The 20,954-nt window shown below is 36.4% G+C and overlaps 1 protein-coding gene across 5 annotated transcripts in view; it reads right to left on the reverse strand.

Annotated features, from left to right (window-relative positions):
* The window catches only part of LOC147161782 (transmembrane protein 132C-like), a 173,359-nt gene that overhangs the window by 134,427 nt on the left and 17,978 nt on the right, over positions 1–20,954 (reverse strand). For 2 of the 5 annotated variants that reach the window (XM_086096143.1, XM_086096139.1), the window contains exons 1-2: positions 4,247–4,506; positions 3,833–4,081 (exon numbers count right to left, since the gene is read on the reverse strand). Coding sequence is in view for 4 of the 5 variants with exons in the window: in XM_086096139.1 (XP_085952265.1) it covers positions 3,833–3,878 (46 nt within the window). In the remaining variant the exon portion in view is untranslated. Of the gene's footprint in view, positions 1–3,832; positions 4,082–4,246; positions 4,507–8,054; positions 8,209–11,816; positions 11,921–20,954 lie in introns of those variants that run through there. The other 3 variants (XM_086096141.1, XM_086096140.1, XM_086096142.1) reach the window with 3 other exon arrangements.

Below are 20,954 nucleotides of genomic sequence, written 5' to 3' on the forward strand. Positions count from 1 at the left end.
TTCATGAAATGTACACCTAAAGTAAATATTAGGAATCGGGAATAGTTTTCCAAGAGAAACATTGACAATATAAAGTACAATTTCTATTACCGATCAGCGGTTGAGTTTGAAGAAAACAATAACCGATCAGCGATTCAATCAGAAGAAGGAGCAATGTATCTGTTTAACTCATTCACTGCCATTGACCGGCTATAGACGTCAAAAATTCATTTGAACTATTTCTATTAGTTTCACTTTTTTTTTTCCACTTTTGTTAACAAGAGTATGAAAACTTAGAAAAAAATGTATTGTACATTTAGAACAGATATAAAATGTGTGATTAATCGTGAGTTAACTAGTGAAGTCATGTGAATAATTACAATTAAAAATTGTAATCGCCTGATGCGCCTAATTTAAAAAAAATAAGAAAATATTATTAAAAATTAAAGGCATCAGGCAATTAAAAATTCTGATTTAATACAATAAAAAAAATCTAGGTTTTCATAAACTGATAGAAATAGTTCAAATTAATTTTTGACGTCTATAGCCGTCAATGGCAGTGAATGAGCTAAACAAGTTTTATAATTAAATCCAATTTAGTTAAAAAAAAAAATGTTTTTTTAAAGTAATTTAAAAGATTTTTACTTTTACTTCAGTCGACGACCACCCTTTGTGGGGGATAGGGACTGAATTGCTTCAAAATTTCACGCCTTCCTGGGAATATATCAGTTGATTCCACATTACTTACAGTTTTTTCATAATTTGTTAAATATCAACGTTTCTTTTTTTGATTCATCATTCACACTACAATTAATGATTTGTAATTTTCACATCATTTATCTTTCAATTTACTTCCTTAGCATTCTGCATGCATTCAAATGTTAGCATTCAGCTATTAGCATTCTGCGTTCAGCATTCCCACGCAATTTCTGTAGAAATTACACTTTGTCTAGTTCATATTATAGTTTTAACAGAACCTCTCGTGTTCCCTCTTGCAAATAAAAAAGCTGACCAGACAGCAGGCTGTCCTTATTTTGACAGCAAGCAAGCAACCAACAGCAAGTGCAAGTCGTAGGGCACTCCATTTTGAATCACAATCTATTCATCATAAAGTCTAAGAAATTGAAGATACCTTTGAGAGAAAGCAAAAGTCTGCTTGGCTTTAGTCAATATTTGCTACGGGTTATGAAAACATCACAGTATAGATCAAAGATGTGAGATTGGTTGTACCAGAAAGTCGGGTTGTTGAAACGATCAATACGTGGGTATTTCGTTCGCCGCTCACTATGCTTTATTAGCTATTCACTTTTTGGCGTAACCGCAGACAAAAAGGTTGGAGCTATCTTACGAAAGCTTTCAACTTGCACTTTGAATACCTCCACCATACGGTAATGTCAAAATGTGGCCTCAAAAAAAAGCAGCGTTTGGAAATGTAATGTATCTATTTGCTACTGCAGGCACTCAAAAGAACATAAAAAAAACAATGAAGCAACAGAGAATGAAGAAATGTCACAGCCAACCACATTTTATTTCACTAAAGGCTCTCAAATCATTTGTGATACTGCATCTATTAAAAAACGTATTCAACAAACTAATTTGACTCAAATACCGTCAAGCCATCAATCAAAGCGTTTAAAGAAAAAAAAAAGGATCCAATTAAAATTGTAAGCTGCCACAAAGAATGTTGTTGGTGGCAGACAGCGATGAATTCAACATCTCCAAGGTTACCCGGGAGCGAGCCAACAATGACGAAACGTGACAACAACAACTCCAGCAAAAGATGAGGATCCAACAAAGACTCAACTGAACCAGGAAACAAACTCATGTTAAGTTAAGTTAAGTAAAATTTTAGAAATTCTAGATCAACACTAGACAGGACAAAGACGCCATCGCCAACTACTGGCCTGGCATGTATATTACAGGTCTTCTTCATGTACCAACTCCTTGCTGTTGTTATTTTATTTTCTAAGTTATTCTAAATTAACTCATTCACTGCCATTGACGGCTATAGACGTCAAAAATTATTTTTGAACTATTTCAATTAGTTTAACATTTTTTCACTTTTGTTAACAAGAGTATGAAAACCTAGAATTACTATATATATATATATATATATATATATATATATATACACTATACTATAGAAAAACTAGTGAAGTCATGCGGTTAATTACGATTAAAAATTGTAATCGCCTAGCGCCCCTAATTTTTAATATTCTTTTCTTTAAAAATATAAAATAAAAGATTATTAAAAATTAAACAAAAAATTTGGTGTTTTTTTTTTTAAAGGAAAGATTATTAATAATACAATTTGTAATTGACTGTAATTAATCACAAATTTTATATCTGTTCTAAATGTACAAAAAAATCTAGGTTTTCATACTCTTGTTAACAAAAATGGAAAAAAAAAATTTAACTAATAGAAATAGTTACAATGATTTTTTTAAAGTCTATCGCTGTCAACGGCAGTGAATTATTTAAAAATAAAACCTCTGAATGAGGGAAGTGAAAATAACTTTGTAAATGTATGATCCAGACATATAAGCTCACTTATATGGGCTGATTTGGCAACATTGGATGACAATACGTTCAATTGACAATAGACAGCAAATCATCTTGGGATCTGACATTCAACTATCCCGCAGCCAAGATTATTCCGTCCCTCCCAGTCTGCATCTCTTGCACACTCAGCCTTCAACAACTCGCCATCACTCATGTTGGAGACAGTTGTGAGGATCAAGCTGACACACAAAATATTTGCGCTACAACCGGATGCTGAAGTGTGCTGGATTAGTTATTGGCCAGGGCTGGAGGCTCCCGAGAAAGGTGTCATCGGGCTAATAGCAGACCACGGTGAAGTCTGTAAATGTGTTTTAGTGGCCAATAAACTGCATATCCACTTCACAAGACAAAACACGCGTACAAGAACGACAACAAAAAAAGATCTGTACATTTTCTGTATTGCTTGGTCTTGCATCTCCAATTGACTAGAAGTGATAAAAACGAGACTGGACACGTCAACCTCTTGTTCATTGTGCTGCATACAAACAAATATTTTTAATTCAATTTCACGTTTCGACCACAAGCAAACTGCGTTTTAGGAAACAGGAACAGACTTTTGAATAAACCTGCATATTTGTTATTTCCATGCGTGCCATTTAACGACAATTTTGTATGTTTTTTGATCGCATGATTGACTGTGGTCAGTCCAATCTTGTCTAAATCGGATTTTGCCCACCCATGCCATGACCCTTAAAAGGGCAGCATACAAGAAAGGATGAAAACTGCATGAATGCTTTGCCTTATCCAAAAAAAAACTGTTTTCAAGAATTTAGAGATGAAAATGCATGCAACTTTATTACCTCACATGTCAAAATGTTCTAACCATGCAGTAAAAACACAACCTGCCCCCCCACCCAAAAAAAAAAAAGTTAAACAGGTAGGCTACACAACCAAACCACAAATTTATCTTATTTCTTTTCTTTGCAGCTTTCTGAACTGCAGCACCCTGCATCACATTTCTCACACTCACGCACGCGCGCACACACACACGCACACACTCCAGGCAACTGTCACAGCGCATTCATGTTAATATTACAAGTCATTTTGTATTCTGCCACAACAGCTTACAGCTAATTACGAGGCTCATAAATTATCTACGTCCGCTCGGCTGAAAGGGAATCATTTGCATTTCATGATTGTTCCCCGCCGACTCCAACGACTCCATTAAAGTTAAATCACATGCACTATTCCTTATTATGTGGCCATATATTTTTACGCGCCGTTCTTTGCTAAGTAACGTGCACGCAAGTGTTTTCCGAGCATGTGTGGCATGTGGCTGAGCTTTCCTTACCTGTGCACAAAAGTGCTGCGAGTCCCACGCGCCGAAACAGCTCCATGTCCCTGGGCTTTGTTGTTCTCTCGTCTTTTATTCGGGAAGAGCCGCAGGATCGCTCCCAAAAAAAAGCACCGAAGCTTGACTACTTGGCACGGAATTTATCCTCTCCCGGAGCTGGTCTCCATTTGAAAGTGAGCAGATCTTCTACCTCGCTGTGCCATGTCACACGAGCGGATGCAAGTGGCATTCGGCGTCCCCCGGTTCCTGAAGTCGGAATAAAAAAAAAACCCACATGCATTAAGTTAGCCTCTTTATCACATGCATTATTATTTATTGAACTGATGTTGGAGTTATATTTAGAGATAAGTAGCTCAGGAGGGTGTTTTTTAGGCTGTGCGTAAAAACGCACTGGGTTTTTTTGCAATTTACCTTCCCGTGTCGATTGCGTACGTCGACTCCCCTCTTGTCACTTAGGAAAATTAAATCGGATCCACTAAGTTCGCATTCAAAAGTCAATCGGTGCCCAAAAAAAAAGAGGTCATCCGCACTCGCAAAACAATGCAGGGTTGTTGGGGTTTTTTTTTGGTGGAGGAAAGACTCCGTCAACTTTCCACGCGGGGAACAAACAATTCGTGCACAGATCCGTGGGTTTGGATCCTCCCTGCACCCTGTGGCGCTGAATCGGAGAGTGCGGGTGCTCAAACTGAGGGCTTGAACGCATTCCAGGCTCGGATTGGCAAATTGGAGCGCCACGTCATTGGGCCATTTAATTCGCGGCTAATATCATCAAACGGCAATCTTTGCCTTTGAAGTCTTTTATTTTTTTTTATGTAGATCTTAAAATTACATTTAACAGAAGCTAACATCTTTTTCGTGGCTTTTTTTATTTAATTAATAAAAAACATATAAATTAATTGTGCATAAATTGCCTTTAGGCCTACATCAGAAGATGTTTTAATAATATTATATGTTGATATCTTGACATAAAACAGGCCATATTATTGATTTAACTCCAATCTGCCATCTCGTACAATACTAATTATTTTAGACAGTATCATAACTGACCGCACTCTGGGTTAAATAGAAGACAATGACTCATGGAGAAAAAAATATATATATAATAACACTCCCTGACTCCCATAACTGGATGAATCATTAGAATCATTATGAGAGAGTGTTGCAACTGGTTGGGCCAATTGTTGTATCGTGAGAAGCAACAGTGCCCCCTAGAGGGAAACTCTAACAGCAAGCAGCTGTCCTCCGTTTGCTCCAATGACTCATGACAGAGACAGCACTGTAAAACCCTACGAGCCTGGCTTTTGAACAGAGAGAGAGAGAGAGAGCGAGAGAGAGAGAGAGAGAGAGAGAGAGAGAGAGAGAGAGAGAGAGAGAGAGAGAGGGAGAGGGAGAGAGAGAGAGAGAGAGAAAGAGAGCGAGAGAGAGAGAGAGAGAGAGAGAGAGAGAGAGAGAGAGAGAGAGAGAGAGAGAGAGAGAGAGAGAGAGAGAGCATATTGTTTGTTTGTAATGAGTCATTTCCGACGCCGTCCAAAAGGTGGCTTTGGTTGTACCTGTGATATTGAGAGTGTTTTCACATTTTTGAGAGGGTGACTCACAAAGGACATTCATATGTAGATGTGAATAACGTGCCTGAGACAACAGCACAGGTGACTGACTACCAAATGCAAAATAGATTTAAAACAATCGTGACAAAACAAATGGGACCGCTACTTTTATACCTAAAGGTCCCCAGAAAATGCTATTTTCAAATTTCAGCATCGAAATAGTGGGGCCCAACACAAAGTGATATTTTTCTTCATGAAGTCCTAAATTCTTCACTGTGTCCGTACTAAAAGACACGGAAGACGTACACACACACACCGACATCGTAACTCCAGTGTTGTTTGCCGGTGCCTGGGGAAAGTCAGGCTTTAGTAACTTTCTTTCAGTCTCTTCCAGCAGTCTCGTATTGAACCTCGTTTGGAACTATTTAGGCCCTTCAGGGCCACCATATTTCCTTGTCTTCCGCAATGCAGAAGTGAGCCAAATAAGCCAGTGTCAGCATGTAACAAGTCAAATTGTCTCTTTGTGGCATCACTCTGTCCATGTCCACCATCCGTCCATGTTGTGCTGACTATCCTGCTCGGGGGGTCACACGTGAGGTGGAGCCAAGCCTTTAGTTGACTTTCGGAGGGAGGTAAATTTGAATATTGCCCCCCCATTAAATTTTTTTTTTTATATATTCTATATATTTATATATTATTTAGTGTTTTAAATTAAATTACACAAATTAAGGGAAACATAAAAAATGATGGTTTTATAATTAAAGAGGCTGAGTGCCTCAATATTTAACTCGCTAAATCGTTGGTGTTCAATCTATGGCCTGGGGGCCATTTGTGGCCTGCCAAGCATTTTTAAGCGACCCACAGCATATGCTAAAAAATGAATTTTGCTTGTAGACTGTATAACTTCTTTTTTTTTATGCAAAGAGGCAAAAATAACTATTTACAATGACACAAGTAACCACATTTCTATCCATAACACTGTGGTGAACAAAGATTTAAAAATGGTCAATTTATGACAGATTGTGCCTGCTTTGGTTCTGAATGTATGGATTGGATTTGGCTGCTGCTCAGTCCAGGGGCAGATATTTTCTAGTGTGTCTCTAGCCACCCCAAAATCGTATCTAATCTTATAGTTCTGTAAATTCAAAGTGGCCCTTGCATCCTTCAATTTTTCTGTATGTGGTCCCCAGACTGAGAAAAAAAAAGTTTAGTTACGACCTTCGCCTTGTCCAATCAGGGGTTACCACAGTGAGTCACTTCCATGATGGGAATCGAACCTGCGCTATCTGCAGAAAATATACAGTCCTAGATGTAAACCTTCCAAGCACTGTTATATATTATCAGATATTTTACTATGTAACATGCTCAAGTCACAATGTAGACTTTTGAGTAGGCATGTAACGATAACGGCAATATCATGATATCGCGATATTAAAACTGCCACAATATTGTCGTCGTCATGTCACGATATTAGAAAAAGTTTAAAAGGTCAGGTTGATTTTGATTTTTGAAGTTCTAGCACCCTTTGGTGGCTAGTTTTTTATGCAGTTTAATTTTCATAAGGGAAGTTTTGGCCCTTCTACGTTTAAAATCTACCCTAATTGTCAGATGAAGGGGAAGGTAATAAGATTGTGAACTGAGCCAACACGGAGGAACTCAATGTGTGCGTGCATTATAAGTAAGTGCCTCAATATTAAGTGTTATTAGAAATTGTAGGTGGTTTATATGCATTGCTGTTATGTAGAAAAGCACAATATTGTGCTTTTTTCTAGTATGAGCTCTTTTTTTTTTTTATATCGCGAACCTCCCCACATTATAACGATAATTATCGTATCGTGAGCTTCATATCGTGATAATATCGTATCGTGGTGTTTGGATATCGTTACATCCCTACTTTTGAGTATGCAATGAATGAATGTCCCAACCATTGGGAAATTCACTTACGGCAATATGTGCGCTAAACAACAGTTAAAGGTCATCAAAGGAACACAGTGACCCAGCGGACGTTGGCGGAGACGGGTTCTCCCTTAATCCGCCTCTCAAACTTGCAACACTCGACTCCTTCGGCTCAATACAAGCAGAATGAGATATCAAATGCGTATCGGATTCAGAATTCCACTCTCGGAAGACGTCGCTCGAGGAAGTTGAGTCAAGCGGAGGAGTGGATGTAAAATATGAATTATGACTGGTTGCTCTTTCATATACTGACATACAATACTTAAGCTGCATTCAGAATAGCGCATTTTCACACAAGCTGTATTATCATATTTGCTGTACACTTCTTTCATAGAATATTGATCTTTTAATAATGGGAGGGTTATGAGAGATGATGGTTGATAACGCTGATATGTTTCATTCGTATATGTATACTTAATACCATATTGACTTTGTAGTTCCTCACTCATTACACATAATTTTTCACATCCACAATGAAGATATCCAACATTAAACATGTAAAGCTGCAGCAACCAGCCCTTGTCTATTGACATATGTAATCGCTGTTTCCTCTTTACAAGCCATCTGTTATAGACGTGTTACATGAACCCGCGTCATGTCGCAGTGTGTCGCCTAACAGCTTAAAAGCCTGCGTGGATTCTCTGTCATTAAGGTCACGGTAACCCAGTAAAGTTGAATAGCACACAACAGAATTCTTTTTTTAGTTGAAGACATTTCACCTATTATATCCGTAGCGTTTTTGGCAGTTGTACTTGTCCAGCGGAGAGCCATCAATAATCCAAAGCGGTCACATGTGAGTCCTTTGCTCCGAAATGTGTTTGGCAAGTGACCGACTTGCATAGCAATGAAGTCATTGAAGAGTTGTTCACTTGACTGAAAAAAAAAAAAAAAAGAAAGCTCGTAAGAGGTTGGAGTTATGCTGTGAAAAACAAAATAACACATAATAATAATAATAATAATAATAATAATAATAATAATAATAATAATTTCTCCACACTGGTCATAGAAGAGACAATTCATACCAATTTTGTTTTGGAATTTTTGGGGGTGAAATTATGGTGTTTAAAAAGTACTGTATTGTCACGTCGATTTGCATATCTGTAAATAAACTACTTCCTGCCATCAAAAGCCCTTTCACAGCCTTGTTTTAGTTATAAAGATTGTGGTCACAAAAGCAAAAAATTATTTGCGTCAAAGTCACTGTCCTGCTTGATGTACTTTTTTTTTTTAAGGGAAAAAAAGGCATTTATTTTTTTTGGTTTTGGGTCAAAAAGCAGTGTTTTTGGTGAAACCAACACATGTTCTACTCACTGTAAAAACAAACTGTAATATAGCAAATTTGTTACTTTTTATTTTACAGTTTTTTTTTAAAAAAGCATCATTCAATTTACAAAAATGAACTCTGATTTTACATGTCAAATGTACCGCTTTTTTTTTTGTTTTTTTACGAGGAAGATATTTTCTATTATTTCACAGTAATTTTCTGGCACCCCCGTTTTTTTTAACGTTTTTTTATTTTTATTTTTTTTACAGAGTACTGGTTAATTCTTCCGTAATACAGAAAATAAAACTAGAAACATTTTTTAAGTGAAAGTGAAAATATTCTGTGGGTCTTGAAAGATCAGTCAAAATGCTATAAAACTGCTAGCAGTAAATTAGTTAACAAAAGAGCGGGGGGATGTGTTGTCCAATTGTTTGTTTAGCTCACAGGCTATTTCTTAGTTTATGGAGGATGATGAAAGACAGCATGCAGTTCCATTTTCTAATGTGGACACTGTGGATGGTTCCATTGACAGGATAGCGACTCAAACCGTGAAAATCAATTGCTGTGGCCACACTTTCATCAGGATACTTTCCCAAATTTAATGAGCTCTTTCTTGGCAAATGTGCCAATCAGCGACGAAAGTTCATGACTTCTGGTAGTAAATGGGAGCTATACTGGAAACTAGAAGAAGTGAATTTTCATTGACGGGTAAAACGAATCTTGTAGTGATTTGTTGAAATGTATCATATCCTCAACAAAAATCACAAGAGGCCTTAAGATATGATGTAATGCAAAAAAAAATATCTCATTAGTAGGGATACAATGTACCAGTATCAGCCCGATACATTTCAAGGTATCGGTACTCACAACAGTGGCCAGTATTGGCTGCCCTTTTATGGCCGTTGACTAGGAACGAGAAATTAGATTATTTTGGTGGGAAAATTATTTGTCTCAAAAGTACTAGTGCAGGGTTGTTTAAAAGCATTAAAAGTCATTGAATGGGTTTTGCTAAAAATTAAAACCTTAAGTTAAATAGCATTTAATGCGATGTCAAGAGACATTAAAAATGTAAACACTATTGATATAAAAACATTGTTGTTAATGTTTTATTTAACATACAACATTGTGCATAGGATTCTCTATAACACAATTTAGCATTAATAAATGTAATAAAAAATATATATGTTTACTGTCACCAATGTCAAACATGAAACATTAATACTACCTAGTGGCAGAAAATTACAACAACACAAATCTGACTCTTCTTTTCATTCATTTCAAATAACTATGAATTAATTACTTTCAATTTGCTGTGTCAATATTTTAAAAGATACAACCACATTTGTATTTGGTAAACATATCTGTTAAATTATGTTAATTAACAAGAGTATGAACATCTTGGGAAAAAAATATTTTATTGTATATTTAGAACAGAATTAATTTGTGATTAATGGCGAGTTCGCAATGGAAATTGTGATTAATAAAGATTCAAAATTGTAATTGACTAATAAACAGTATGCATATACAGTATGTATGTATGTCGTATGGATGTTTGTGCGTGTGTAGTAATATGACGTGGGAATTAGATTAGTTTAAAGTCTAAACCCTATAGCGGTATCGGTACTTGGTATCAGTATCAGTGTAGTCACTATCACCAACCTGTGCTAACATAGTAGTAAAATCACAATAACAGTAAATATTTGTGTGAAAAACTTCTACTGTAGATCTCGGATAATGGATAACGATGCCCATTCGACTTAGATTTCCTTACTTTACTTCATAATCTAAATTATTGTTGCGCTCCAAAAAATGTCCCTTCTCCTTGAAATGCAAATTAAGCGTACTGTGTCAATGTAATGAAATGTAGCGCGCCTCATCGGGTGATGTTTGCTAAGTAGCTTGTCCGCACACAACAGTATTATGACGTGCACTAACAGCTCATCCCTCTTTGAGCCGTTTATCAGAACACAGCACGAGGTGATGTGGAAGCAATCCTAAGAAGCTCAGCAGAGTAAAGCAAAGATGAAATATTAATCAAAGTGGCGTTTTTTTTTTCTATCAAATTTGGAATTGGGCAGATTTGCATGAGAGCAGCTGACCTGTTACATTTCAAAACCAGCTCACTTCTCTTTTTTTTTCTTTTTTTTTTTTTTCTCGAGTGTAGTCACATTTCCGTTATACTCCAACCTATTTATTAATTAAAGGTCATTGCCAGAGGTCAACTCGCTTATGAATTGTGGTTGGAAAATTGTCGAGTGTCCTTCACACGGCAGCGGCATCGCAACCGAAACAATATCGTAAAGCTTGATGAGTGAGGTGATGCAGGGGGGGGGGGGGGGGGGCACACTAACAGCATGATGTTGTAAATAGAAATAAAGTGCTCCAGTGGAACACATTTTCGCTCGCTGTGTGATGCACCTTTTAGATAGCATTGAGTTCACACAAAGGAGCAAACGCAACCGCGCACCAACGGGAAAAAATGGGAGCAGCTGGGGGAAGGAAACACATATTGTGATTGAGCTTGTGACAAAGCTAATCACGACTACAGTGCAATTTATTCATAAGGCACGGTTATAATACCGAGCCAGGGACTCGTTTCAATGTCCGTGAGGATTCTTTGTCATTCTGGTCACATAGCCACCAAGGGTTGAATTGGGGGCAAATAGTCTCGGGTGTTCCACCTCTCATCCGAGCTGTAACTGGATGGAGGTTGAAAGTTCATTGGGGAGCCATTTGAGATGTTTCACTTTAAAAAATAAAAATAAAAAGTTTAATAATGTACTTTTTTCAGAGATGGTAGATTTGTACTCGCATAAACATGTCATTAATAGTTTTAAAAATCCAAACTGTTTAATTGCTAGCCACTAGTTAGCATTCAGAATTCAGATAGCTTGGGCTAGGTTATAGCTAGCTAGTATATTAGCCTGCTTATTTTGTATATCAAAAAACACACGTAATTCCTGACGGGGAGCTATTTGAGCTGTTTTACCTAAAAAATAAACTTAAAATTATGCACATTCTTCAGTGACTGTAGCTTTTAGAGTTAGAAATCCATCCGGCAACTAACATGGGAACTCATTCAGCATTCAGTTAGCTGGGGCTGTGTTTTTGCTAAAATAGTATATTAGCGTATTAATTTTGTTTAAAAAAAACAAAAATAAACAACAAATCTGATAAATAATACATTACCAAGACATTACATACGACTGAAATTTACCTGACAGTGGCAACAAGATAACCTCTCTCGTGAAATAGGACAAGCAGGTAGCATTAGCATCAAGGTAGGGGCTTTCGTGAGTAAAGCACACATCCATTCGTCCATTTGTTTCTGATTTGATCACAAAAGTGAAAATAACAGTTGCCTGGTTTAAAACGGAATTATGTTTGATTCTTGGGCAGGGGAAATGGTCAAACTAATACTCCTTTTGTAAAACTGAAAAATCATGGAGAACAATGTTTGGTATTTCCTTGTATAGTATGTCTGTCTGTTTGTTACTGAAGATGACTATTTACATATATCACTCGCAAAAAAAAATAGCGGTATAGAAATGTGATGGATAATTGCATAATCTTGTTGAATAACAAACAAATAAAAGGCAATCATGACAATATAACAAATTAATACTGGTCCCCAAGTAGATGGGATAAGTGCACCTAGCATAACAACTGCTGTGTTGTTGTTTTTTGTCATTTTTAGTCATGATTTTTTTTTTTGTTTTTTTAGGATGTCTGACCGTAAAATATTTGTCAGAAACCAAAACGACATTGTAAATAAACTGAGAGGTCACTGCTGAACCGATAGAAGCAAACTATTTTCTTCACCTGTCTGGTACTTCTGATAAACAACAACAACCACACAACAAAAAAAGCCTTATGATAAGCAAAAACCATAAAAAGCATGCAAGGGACACTCACATACATACATTAATACACACACTAAAACAGCCACAAAAACAAAACAAAAGATACTCATCAGTAATCTTTAGCTTTTTTTGTTATTGGGCCCTCTTCTTGGTGCCAGCTTACGTTCTCTGGCTCATGTCAGAGTGGAGTAATTAACATTTATCAGTCTCTAGCAGACCTTTCCCACACAGGAGAAAATGATATGTAACCTGCAACGGTCCTTTCTCTCTCCCACTGCAATGTTCTCTCACCCTTTTAGCCTTTCGGGGTGAGGGTTCCGACCAAGGCTTCCTCAGCTATTCAGTAGCGAACACTGATTCACTGGCAAATGTATGATGATGTGCTACCTTCAAAGTTTGCCGTCAGCTATCCTGCGGATTGACTTAATGAGCAAAATTCGGATGTATTGCCATGATTTTTAATTGACTGTTTATTAACAACCCTAAAAAAAAAAGTGAATAATCAACTATATTTTATACAAAATATTACCAATTTCTCAAAATTTTACCAATTTCAAACATTTCTAAGATGTCTTCAGGACATGTCTGACATGCTTGTGTCAAAATACCGCAAGGATCAAGAATCACAGGGGACCTTTCACCCGCTATGCTTTACAAATTAGCCCGTTTTGAGGGGGTGGTTGACTTTCATGACTGTGACAATCAAGGGCGGAGCTAGGTGGTTTCGGCCAGGTGAGGACTAAAAAGGTTTTCACTCATGGAGGCGGCACTTCGTCACCGAGCCGCTGAATTACACATGGTGATTAATGCAAATGTTTTCAGTAACTGAAAGAATAAATTAGGGGAAAGAGTACAATTGAAAAACACACGAAAATTAAAATCTTTAGAAATCTATTGTTTTGTCATTGTTTACTTGTTTATGGTCACCATTCTGATTTGGATTTGTGTCACTGTTACCTTTGAAGTAGGGGTGTTCCATATCATACCGTCTACGATATTACCGGTGTATTTTTTGGGGTGATAAAAATGAGAAATTGTTTTTTTTCCTTTTTCTTTTTTGGTATGTGCGTGAGTATGTGCGGGAGTATGTGCATGTGCGGGTGTGTGTGTGTGCATGTGTTTTATTATTTCATTCCATTCCGATTGCTATATTTGCAATTTGTTTACATTTCAATTGTGAAAAAAAAGGTGTCTTAAATATTGGCTGCAATTAAAGCGCTATTATTCCGAAGCACCAATCACAAATCTATTGTTCAGTAATTATTAGCAAGATCGTCAAAAATATCGTCACCGCCAATTTCTTTGAAATATCGTGGTATCACTTTTAGGCCATATCACTACCTACTTTGAAAACTGGCATATCGGCTGCTGCTGTTAATCGTCACTGATGACAACATTAACATGAAGGCGCCTTTGCTTATTGAAAATCAAATACGCTGCGGTTAGGAAATAAGTCCCTCCTTTGATTGAAACATTTAGACTAATGCACAATTCATTCATTCGTCGCATTGCCTCTGATATGAATTATCACATACAGCACAGTCAACGTTGCATGATTCCAAATTTCAGGTAGCAGCAAAATGTAGACACTTAATTAGAGAACACTGTTAGGGAAATGTTTCTTTCCACTGTTGGTTAGAGGGCATGGAAAGGTCATCGCTATTCTACCTTCTGTTATATCGATTAGCATAACTGCGCTATGAGCCACAGGTTGAACCCGAGTGGATCGTTTCACATAACATTTAGATACTTGATGTGCTGTTTGCCTCTCAATTATTGACTCGTCGAGTGTGTAGGGTACACACATACTGACCCATAGTTGTGTTATTTTTATACACTCTAAAAACAGTTGGGTTAAAAGTAACCCAATTATGGGTCAAAAATGGACCGATCCACTTTATGGGTCAATTTGACCAAAATTTGAGTCAAGACATGAGTCTTTTAATGTAAAACAACTCGTAAATATTGGTCAGATATTGGGTCAAAAAAATCGGGTTTTTTTGGTATAAAACAACTCAGAAAGTTGGGTCAAATTGACCCATAAAGTGGATCGGTCATTTTTTTAAATCCATAATTGGGTTACTTTTGACTAGGGGTGTTAGAAAAAATCGATTCGGCAATATATCGCGATATTACAGCGCGCAATTCTCGAATCGATTTGATATGCGGCCGAATCGATTTTTTAACATCAATTTTTTATGTGAATATTCAACAAAACGTCTTACTTAGGGTTAGGATTCACACATTAAGCATGGAAGAATGTTATATGAACGAATCATTAAGCCTTAATATTTTAATTTCAGTGCTGTTCAAACATGAAACAGACTGCAACCTGTTTGTTAAATGCAGTGGCTCAGTTATAAGCCTGAATTTTTAGATAAATACATTTTCATACAAATCTTACAGTGTACATGTACAAGTTTACTCATTAGCATTTTCTAAATTTGAGTTTGTAAAAAAAAATCGCAATAATCAATTTATAGATTTGTATCGGGATTAATCGGTATTGAATCGAATCGTGACCTATGAATCGTGATACGAATCGTATCGTCAGGTACTAGACAATTCACACCCCTACTTTTGACCCAAATGTTTTTTGGAGTGTGTAGAAAGTTAACCATGTTCAAATTTACAGCATAAAGAAAAAGTGGCTACCCAGTAGGATGTTCTTCTTGAGTGAATTGAGCTCTTGTAAAGTTTTACTGCGAAATGACACATTGCCACACAATGGTTGCTATTTTTGTGCCACGTCTAAGGATACATTTTCCCGAAATTTTTATCCAGGTCAAAACTGTATCACCTTTACGGCATTCAAATTTTGAGGTTGCACTGCATGATTCCTATTAATGAGTTTCCACTCTGCTTGTTTTTTCCCCTACTGTATTCTCACGAAAACAGGCTCTGTAGTTGAATACCTATTATGAACAAACTAAACACCTTTGTGTGGTCGAGGACATTGGACATTGGAAAAGTGTTGAACTGCAGAAGCAGCACGTTTCATAATGAGTCTGCAACAGTAGAGCGCACTGCAGCAGCATAAAGAAAAAGGAGCCCTGTTGCACATTAACGTCTGGAGTGGTTTACGGAGCAGATGAAAGCCTCAGACTAATCACATTTGCCAGGAGCTCACTATCTTTCAACCAATACAATCTCAGGGATTTACCTGCATAAACAGCATTTCCTCTTTAGCGAGGCTCTCATCAGATACAAACATGTAAATTACTTTGATACAGTCATGCTTGATATGCAAAATCAGAATGTTGCTTTTGGGCAGGTTTTGTCACATTTGCATTAGAAGAGGTTTAAAGCAAAAAAAAAAAAAAAACCTGCTTTTGCCAGCAAAATACGAAAACAGATAAACGACAATCCTGCCTTTTTGTACCGAAGACACTGTCGCACTGCATTTGTGACACAAACACAGCAAGCCAGTAACACAATAACACATTAGATGAATATGGCCACGCTGGATTCACAGCAATTAAGATTCTCATTAATTACAAGGAGCTATTGAAAAGAAGAGCACATGGAAAGATTCCTGCAGCAAGATGACGCGGAATTGCAAATGCAAGATTTAATCAGGTTATTCTGACTGGAAGCACCTATTAGGCCCGTCTTGCGGAACAAATCTACCTGCTTGTTTCATTCAAGAGGCGCAATGCAATAATGGATATTTTGATGAAACATAATTGCTTCAAATTGGCAGCTGCACCAATGCTAGTGTCCTTTAGCCTCCGTTTATTACGTGACAATGGTGCAGGCTCTCACAGTGTGGCGTTTTATTTAGCAGAAATGCTCTGACCTGCTTATACAATCCATACATACAACCGCAAAAGCACTGAGAACTAGCTAGCGAAAAATTACAACATACAGTAACGTACCATTAAAAAAATAATAATAATGAAAATGCCTTCAACTCTTTTACCGCCAAAAACGTTTAGTGACGTATACTAAAATCCCAATGAATGCCGCCAAAAACGTTAATTGACGCTAACTACGTTTTTAGTTTTTTTCTCAATGGGCAGTGCAACGTCTTGTGCGCCGCTGGTTTGTAAATGGGCTGGAAAAAAACCACCCAAAACACCCACTAACTATGGCCAGCAGGTGGCAGCTTTGTATCTCTTTTCAATGGGCCCCATTAGTATGGAATTACACTGAAACATGACCAATCTGATGAAATAGAATGTTTTCAAGGATGACGTGAATGATCAAAGCCTTTGTCACATTAAATCTAATTCACAGAGCGTCGCTAAACAAAACATTCGTGTCAAAGTCACTGTTGCGCAAAAAATGTATCTTAACAAAAAGCTTGTTTTCTCCTTGTTTTTGCTATTTTCGCTTGATGTCACTCAAATTAACTATTTTCAAATGGTGATTACTAAAGACATTATTAACATTTAATTAAAACTAATACTAAAAATAAAAAATAAAAAACAAACTAAAATTAAGCATTTTTTTAGCCCGGACTCAAGAATTACAATATAATTATCCTAATATTTTGGAAAATATTTTAACATTATTCCTAATAATTTATTTTTGTAATACTATTTTTTTTAGTGTTTAGTTGCTATTTCTCCTTCAACTCTCAATACATGTTTTCTCGTCTTTAAATACCCTTTGCTGTAATATTCATAATAAATCTGTAAAATGTGCTCCTGTCCTTTTCTTTATTTTCACTGCTTTTCTGGTGGATTATGTTGTTCATAATTTTCAAAATATAATTACTCACATTGCAATGGAAATAAATAGAATTATTTAATACTGTCTGTGCTTATATAGACATAAATTCACCAAAGCCATAAAGAAGACTTTCATTTGTTGTTACTGATGATGCCCACTTCAAGATATATCACCACTTATACAGTATAAATGTAAAGGTACAGCAAAAATGTGTTGCATACTTTATATTTATATATGACGACGATGAGTACAGTATATTAATGTTAACATTTTAAAAAAAAGCCGCTACAGGTGAATTTATTTCAAGCATTTGACTGTACGCATTTTTTTAATCAAATTTTTAAAGAAAACTATTTCTCTGAATACGTTGACACAAAGCCTCAAGCTCTGTGCCGTCTACTTTATGTTATTATGGGAGGTTTGGCCATATGGTAAATATTTTAGAGATATTCAAATGTGCATCCTAAAGAGCCGCTCAGTTCAATGGGGAAAGGCGGCATCTGCATCACGACGGAGTCAACCATCTCACCCTCCAGCGATCATTAAGGAAAGACAAGCGAGCGCTGCACCTTCCGCCCAGCAGGGAACGTTCAACATCACATGCACAACCTCCAACAAAAGGTAACGGGAAAAAGCACCGAAATTGGACTGTATAGAATTCTAGGAGCGAATAAGTAAGCCAGAATGTTCATTTTTCCTCTAGAAGAAAAGTTAACACCAGATGAAGTACAAAGACATCATGCATAATGTTGAATAAATAATGTAGGAGACATCTTGGGGAAGAGTGTAAAGCTTAAATGACAAGGTGCCGCAACAAGAAAGCGAAAGTACAGGAAGATAATTGAGGGCATGGGGGGGTGAAAGCTCCCTGACAAGATAAAGGAACTTTTTTCTTTTTCTTCCAACCATTTTAGTTGCATGTCTGTTTCCTTACGAAAGGAATCATTGCAAAGGTATGATGACATCAGGGTTAAATGCATTGTGCTGCACATTAAATGTAACACTTCATTAAGCACTCTAGAACAGTGTCATTGAATGTCATTGGTAAGATTATTACCAATATAGGGCAGAGTTACATAATACAGGTTGTTTCTATAGTTTGTTTTTCATTTGGTTTGACGATTCGGTTTTTAAATTATAAATAGTTTTTTTTTTATCGGAACAGGTTTGTTAGTTTATGCTAGGTTTTTTTTTTTTGAAAGAAAACCGCTTCATTTAGCTTGTTTTGATTAGTTTTAGTATTTGTTTTTGTGCAAGATAATTTTGATAAATAAAAAATGTAGCATTATTTTTTTTTGTAATTATTTTTATTAAAACCACTCTTTTTTTTTTTAATTGTGTCAACATTTTTTTCAATTTTTGTTTTAGTTATTTAACTATTATATATAGTATATGTATAGTATAGTACACGCATATGCATAGTTACAAAACTACGCAACCAATTTTATATCTGGTTTCCAGGTTAAAGCTAATCTTCTTCTTTTTTTCAAGGTATTCTAAATTTATTTCATTTAAGCAATTAAATGTCTGTTTTCGAAAAACAAATCTAATCTTTATTGAATTTCATCACAAAACTAGACAACTCCAAGATATACATTTTCTTAGATAGATAGATAGATAGATAGATAGATAGATAGATAGATAGATAGATAGATAGATAGATAGATAGATAGATAGATAGATAGATAGATAGATAGATAGATAGATAGATAGATAGATAGATAGATAGATAGATAGATAGATAGATAGATAGATAGATAGATAGATAGATGTTTCATTTCATTAAGGAAGAGAGGCCTCCTCAAGGCCTTCATGTCACAGCCGCAGCCACAAGATCCATCATTCTTCTCAAACTCTGCTACAGTGGCCGTCTGATCAACGATACCGCTAATAATAACTGCCACACTGCCACCCCCGTCTCATCATCCCGACTGACACAGCTAGGGGCACCTTTCCGCAGATTGCCTCTGCAGATTAGAACTGCATTAGACAGGCTATTTACAAACCTTAAATCCCCCCCGGGCCCCCCCTTCATTTTGTTTGCCTACCAAAAACACCCCACGGACGACATCACAACCTTTTTCAAAGTGAGAAATCACTGCTTCGTTTATATTTCTCTGGTGGATTCTGATCAAAGCGGACTCGGGAACGGTGGTTTGTTGAGGCAACCCTGCAGAGAAGATGGTCTTAGAAGTTTGAGCTTTGGGAACACTTTTCCCACTTGGTAAGCACCATTTATTACATTGCTCCGCCTATACCCCTGTGGCATCATTGACACATAGTTAAAGGTTAGCTTGGAACAAAACCACTTGCCCTTTTACTCTAATAAATATGCAGGATCCTTGACTTCGCAGCAAGGAAAAAGAGTAATACCCATACACACCTATATGTATCATGTGTGAATATCTATTTTACACACAGCATGTCTTCAGCACCATCCGTTCCGCTAGAGGCTCGCAATGGTGTGACAGAAGCAAAAAAATAATATTTTTTATTTTTATTGTTTATTTTATTTTTTATTTTATTTTATTTTATTTTATTGTATTTTTTATTGTATTTTTTTATTATTATTTTTATTTTTATTTTTTAAAGACCCATTAATCACCTAGCCTGGCATCCCGGCCCAGTGCAGCTCTCAGTTATAACCATCATTAGAACAAGCAGGCCTATTGCATCCCAGCCCTCCCCTTGACTTTAACACTTAAACATTCATCACCTACATCAACGAGGACTTCTCATTTAAACTGAAACAAAAGAATGTGTCCTTTGTAATGAAATTTAAACGATGGTGACAATGAATGTTACGAATGAATGATGACGGCTCCCATTATTCTGCCGAATTAAGTGCATGATCAGCTGCAAACTGCATATTCATGATGAAAAATTTCACACTAACCAGTTAATCAGGAAGGATGACATTCCTTTACAATGAATATTCAATATGAAGACCATTGCACGTTCTTGTTCATAGTTTAGATGTGGAAGAGTGAAAGTGACCGATTATTTTGAAGCAATTCCAATATAGCATTTTTATTTTAATTGTATAAAATTAATGGCAATTTTCTATTCTTCTCATTTCTAATTCCTGATTGTAAAATGGCCACAACAGAGTGGCCAATACTGGTATCGACTGCTCATGACGTAAAAAAAAACATCACAAGTGCTTCATGAAGCTTCATGAAGCACTTGTGATGTTTTTTTTTAGCTCTTCTTTTTTCTTTTTTTTTTTTTGTATGTGGGTATGTGTATGTGCGTGTGTGCATGCGTGTGTTCATGCGTGTGAGTGTGTGTGTATTCATTAGTTCACCAAAAAACTATTAAAAACTCTCATACCGTTCACCTAAACCGAACACCGCCGTCAGGAGACCCAAGGAAGGACCAAAGAAAAGAAAGGAAAGTGAAATCCAGCACCGACCAGCTCTTCTAAATGGCACTCTTGGTGCAGTCGACAATTTCCATTGCACTATCCTTTAGATTTAAAACAAGAGCACCATTTAGAGGAGTAAAAACAATAGCTGAAATGCTTCATGAAGCTTCATGAAACATTTGTGATTTTTTTTTTTTTTTACTCTTCTAGATGACACTTGGTTTAAAGATGCAGTGGCAATTTAATCAATTTACATTCCACTATCCTTCATAATTCAAACAAGAGCACCATCTAGAGGATTAAAAAAATAGAACAAGTGCTTCATGAAGCTTCATGAAGCTTCATTTTCCCATCGCTAGTGTTCTGTTGATAATTTGGATAAACTGAAGCCTTGTAAACATTGGCTGCACCTGAAAAGATAAGAATAGAGATCCGTTTTATCAAAACA

Source organism: Leptonotus elevatus, chromosome 15 (genome assembly GCF_054856555.1).
Source record: "Leptonotus elevatus isolate MCC_2025b chromosome 15, RoL_Lele_1.0, whole genome shotgun sequence".
NCBI lineage: Eukaryota > Metazoa > Chordata > Actinopteri > Syngnathiformes > Syngnathidae > Leptonotus > Leptonotus elevatus.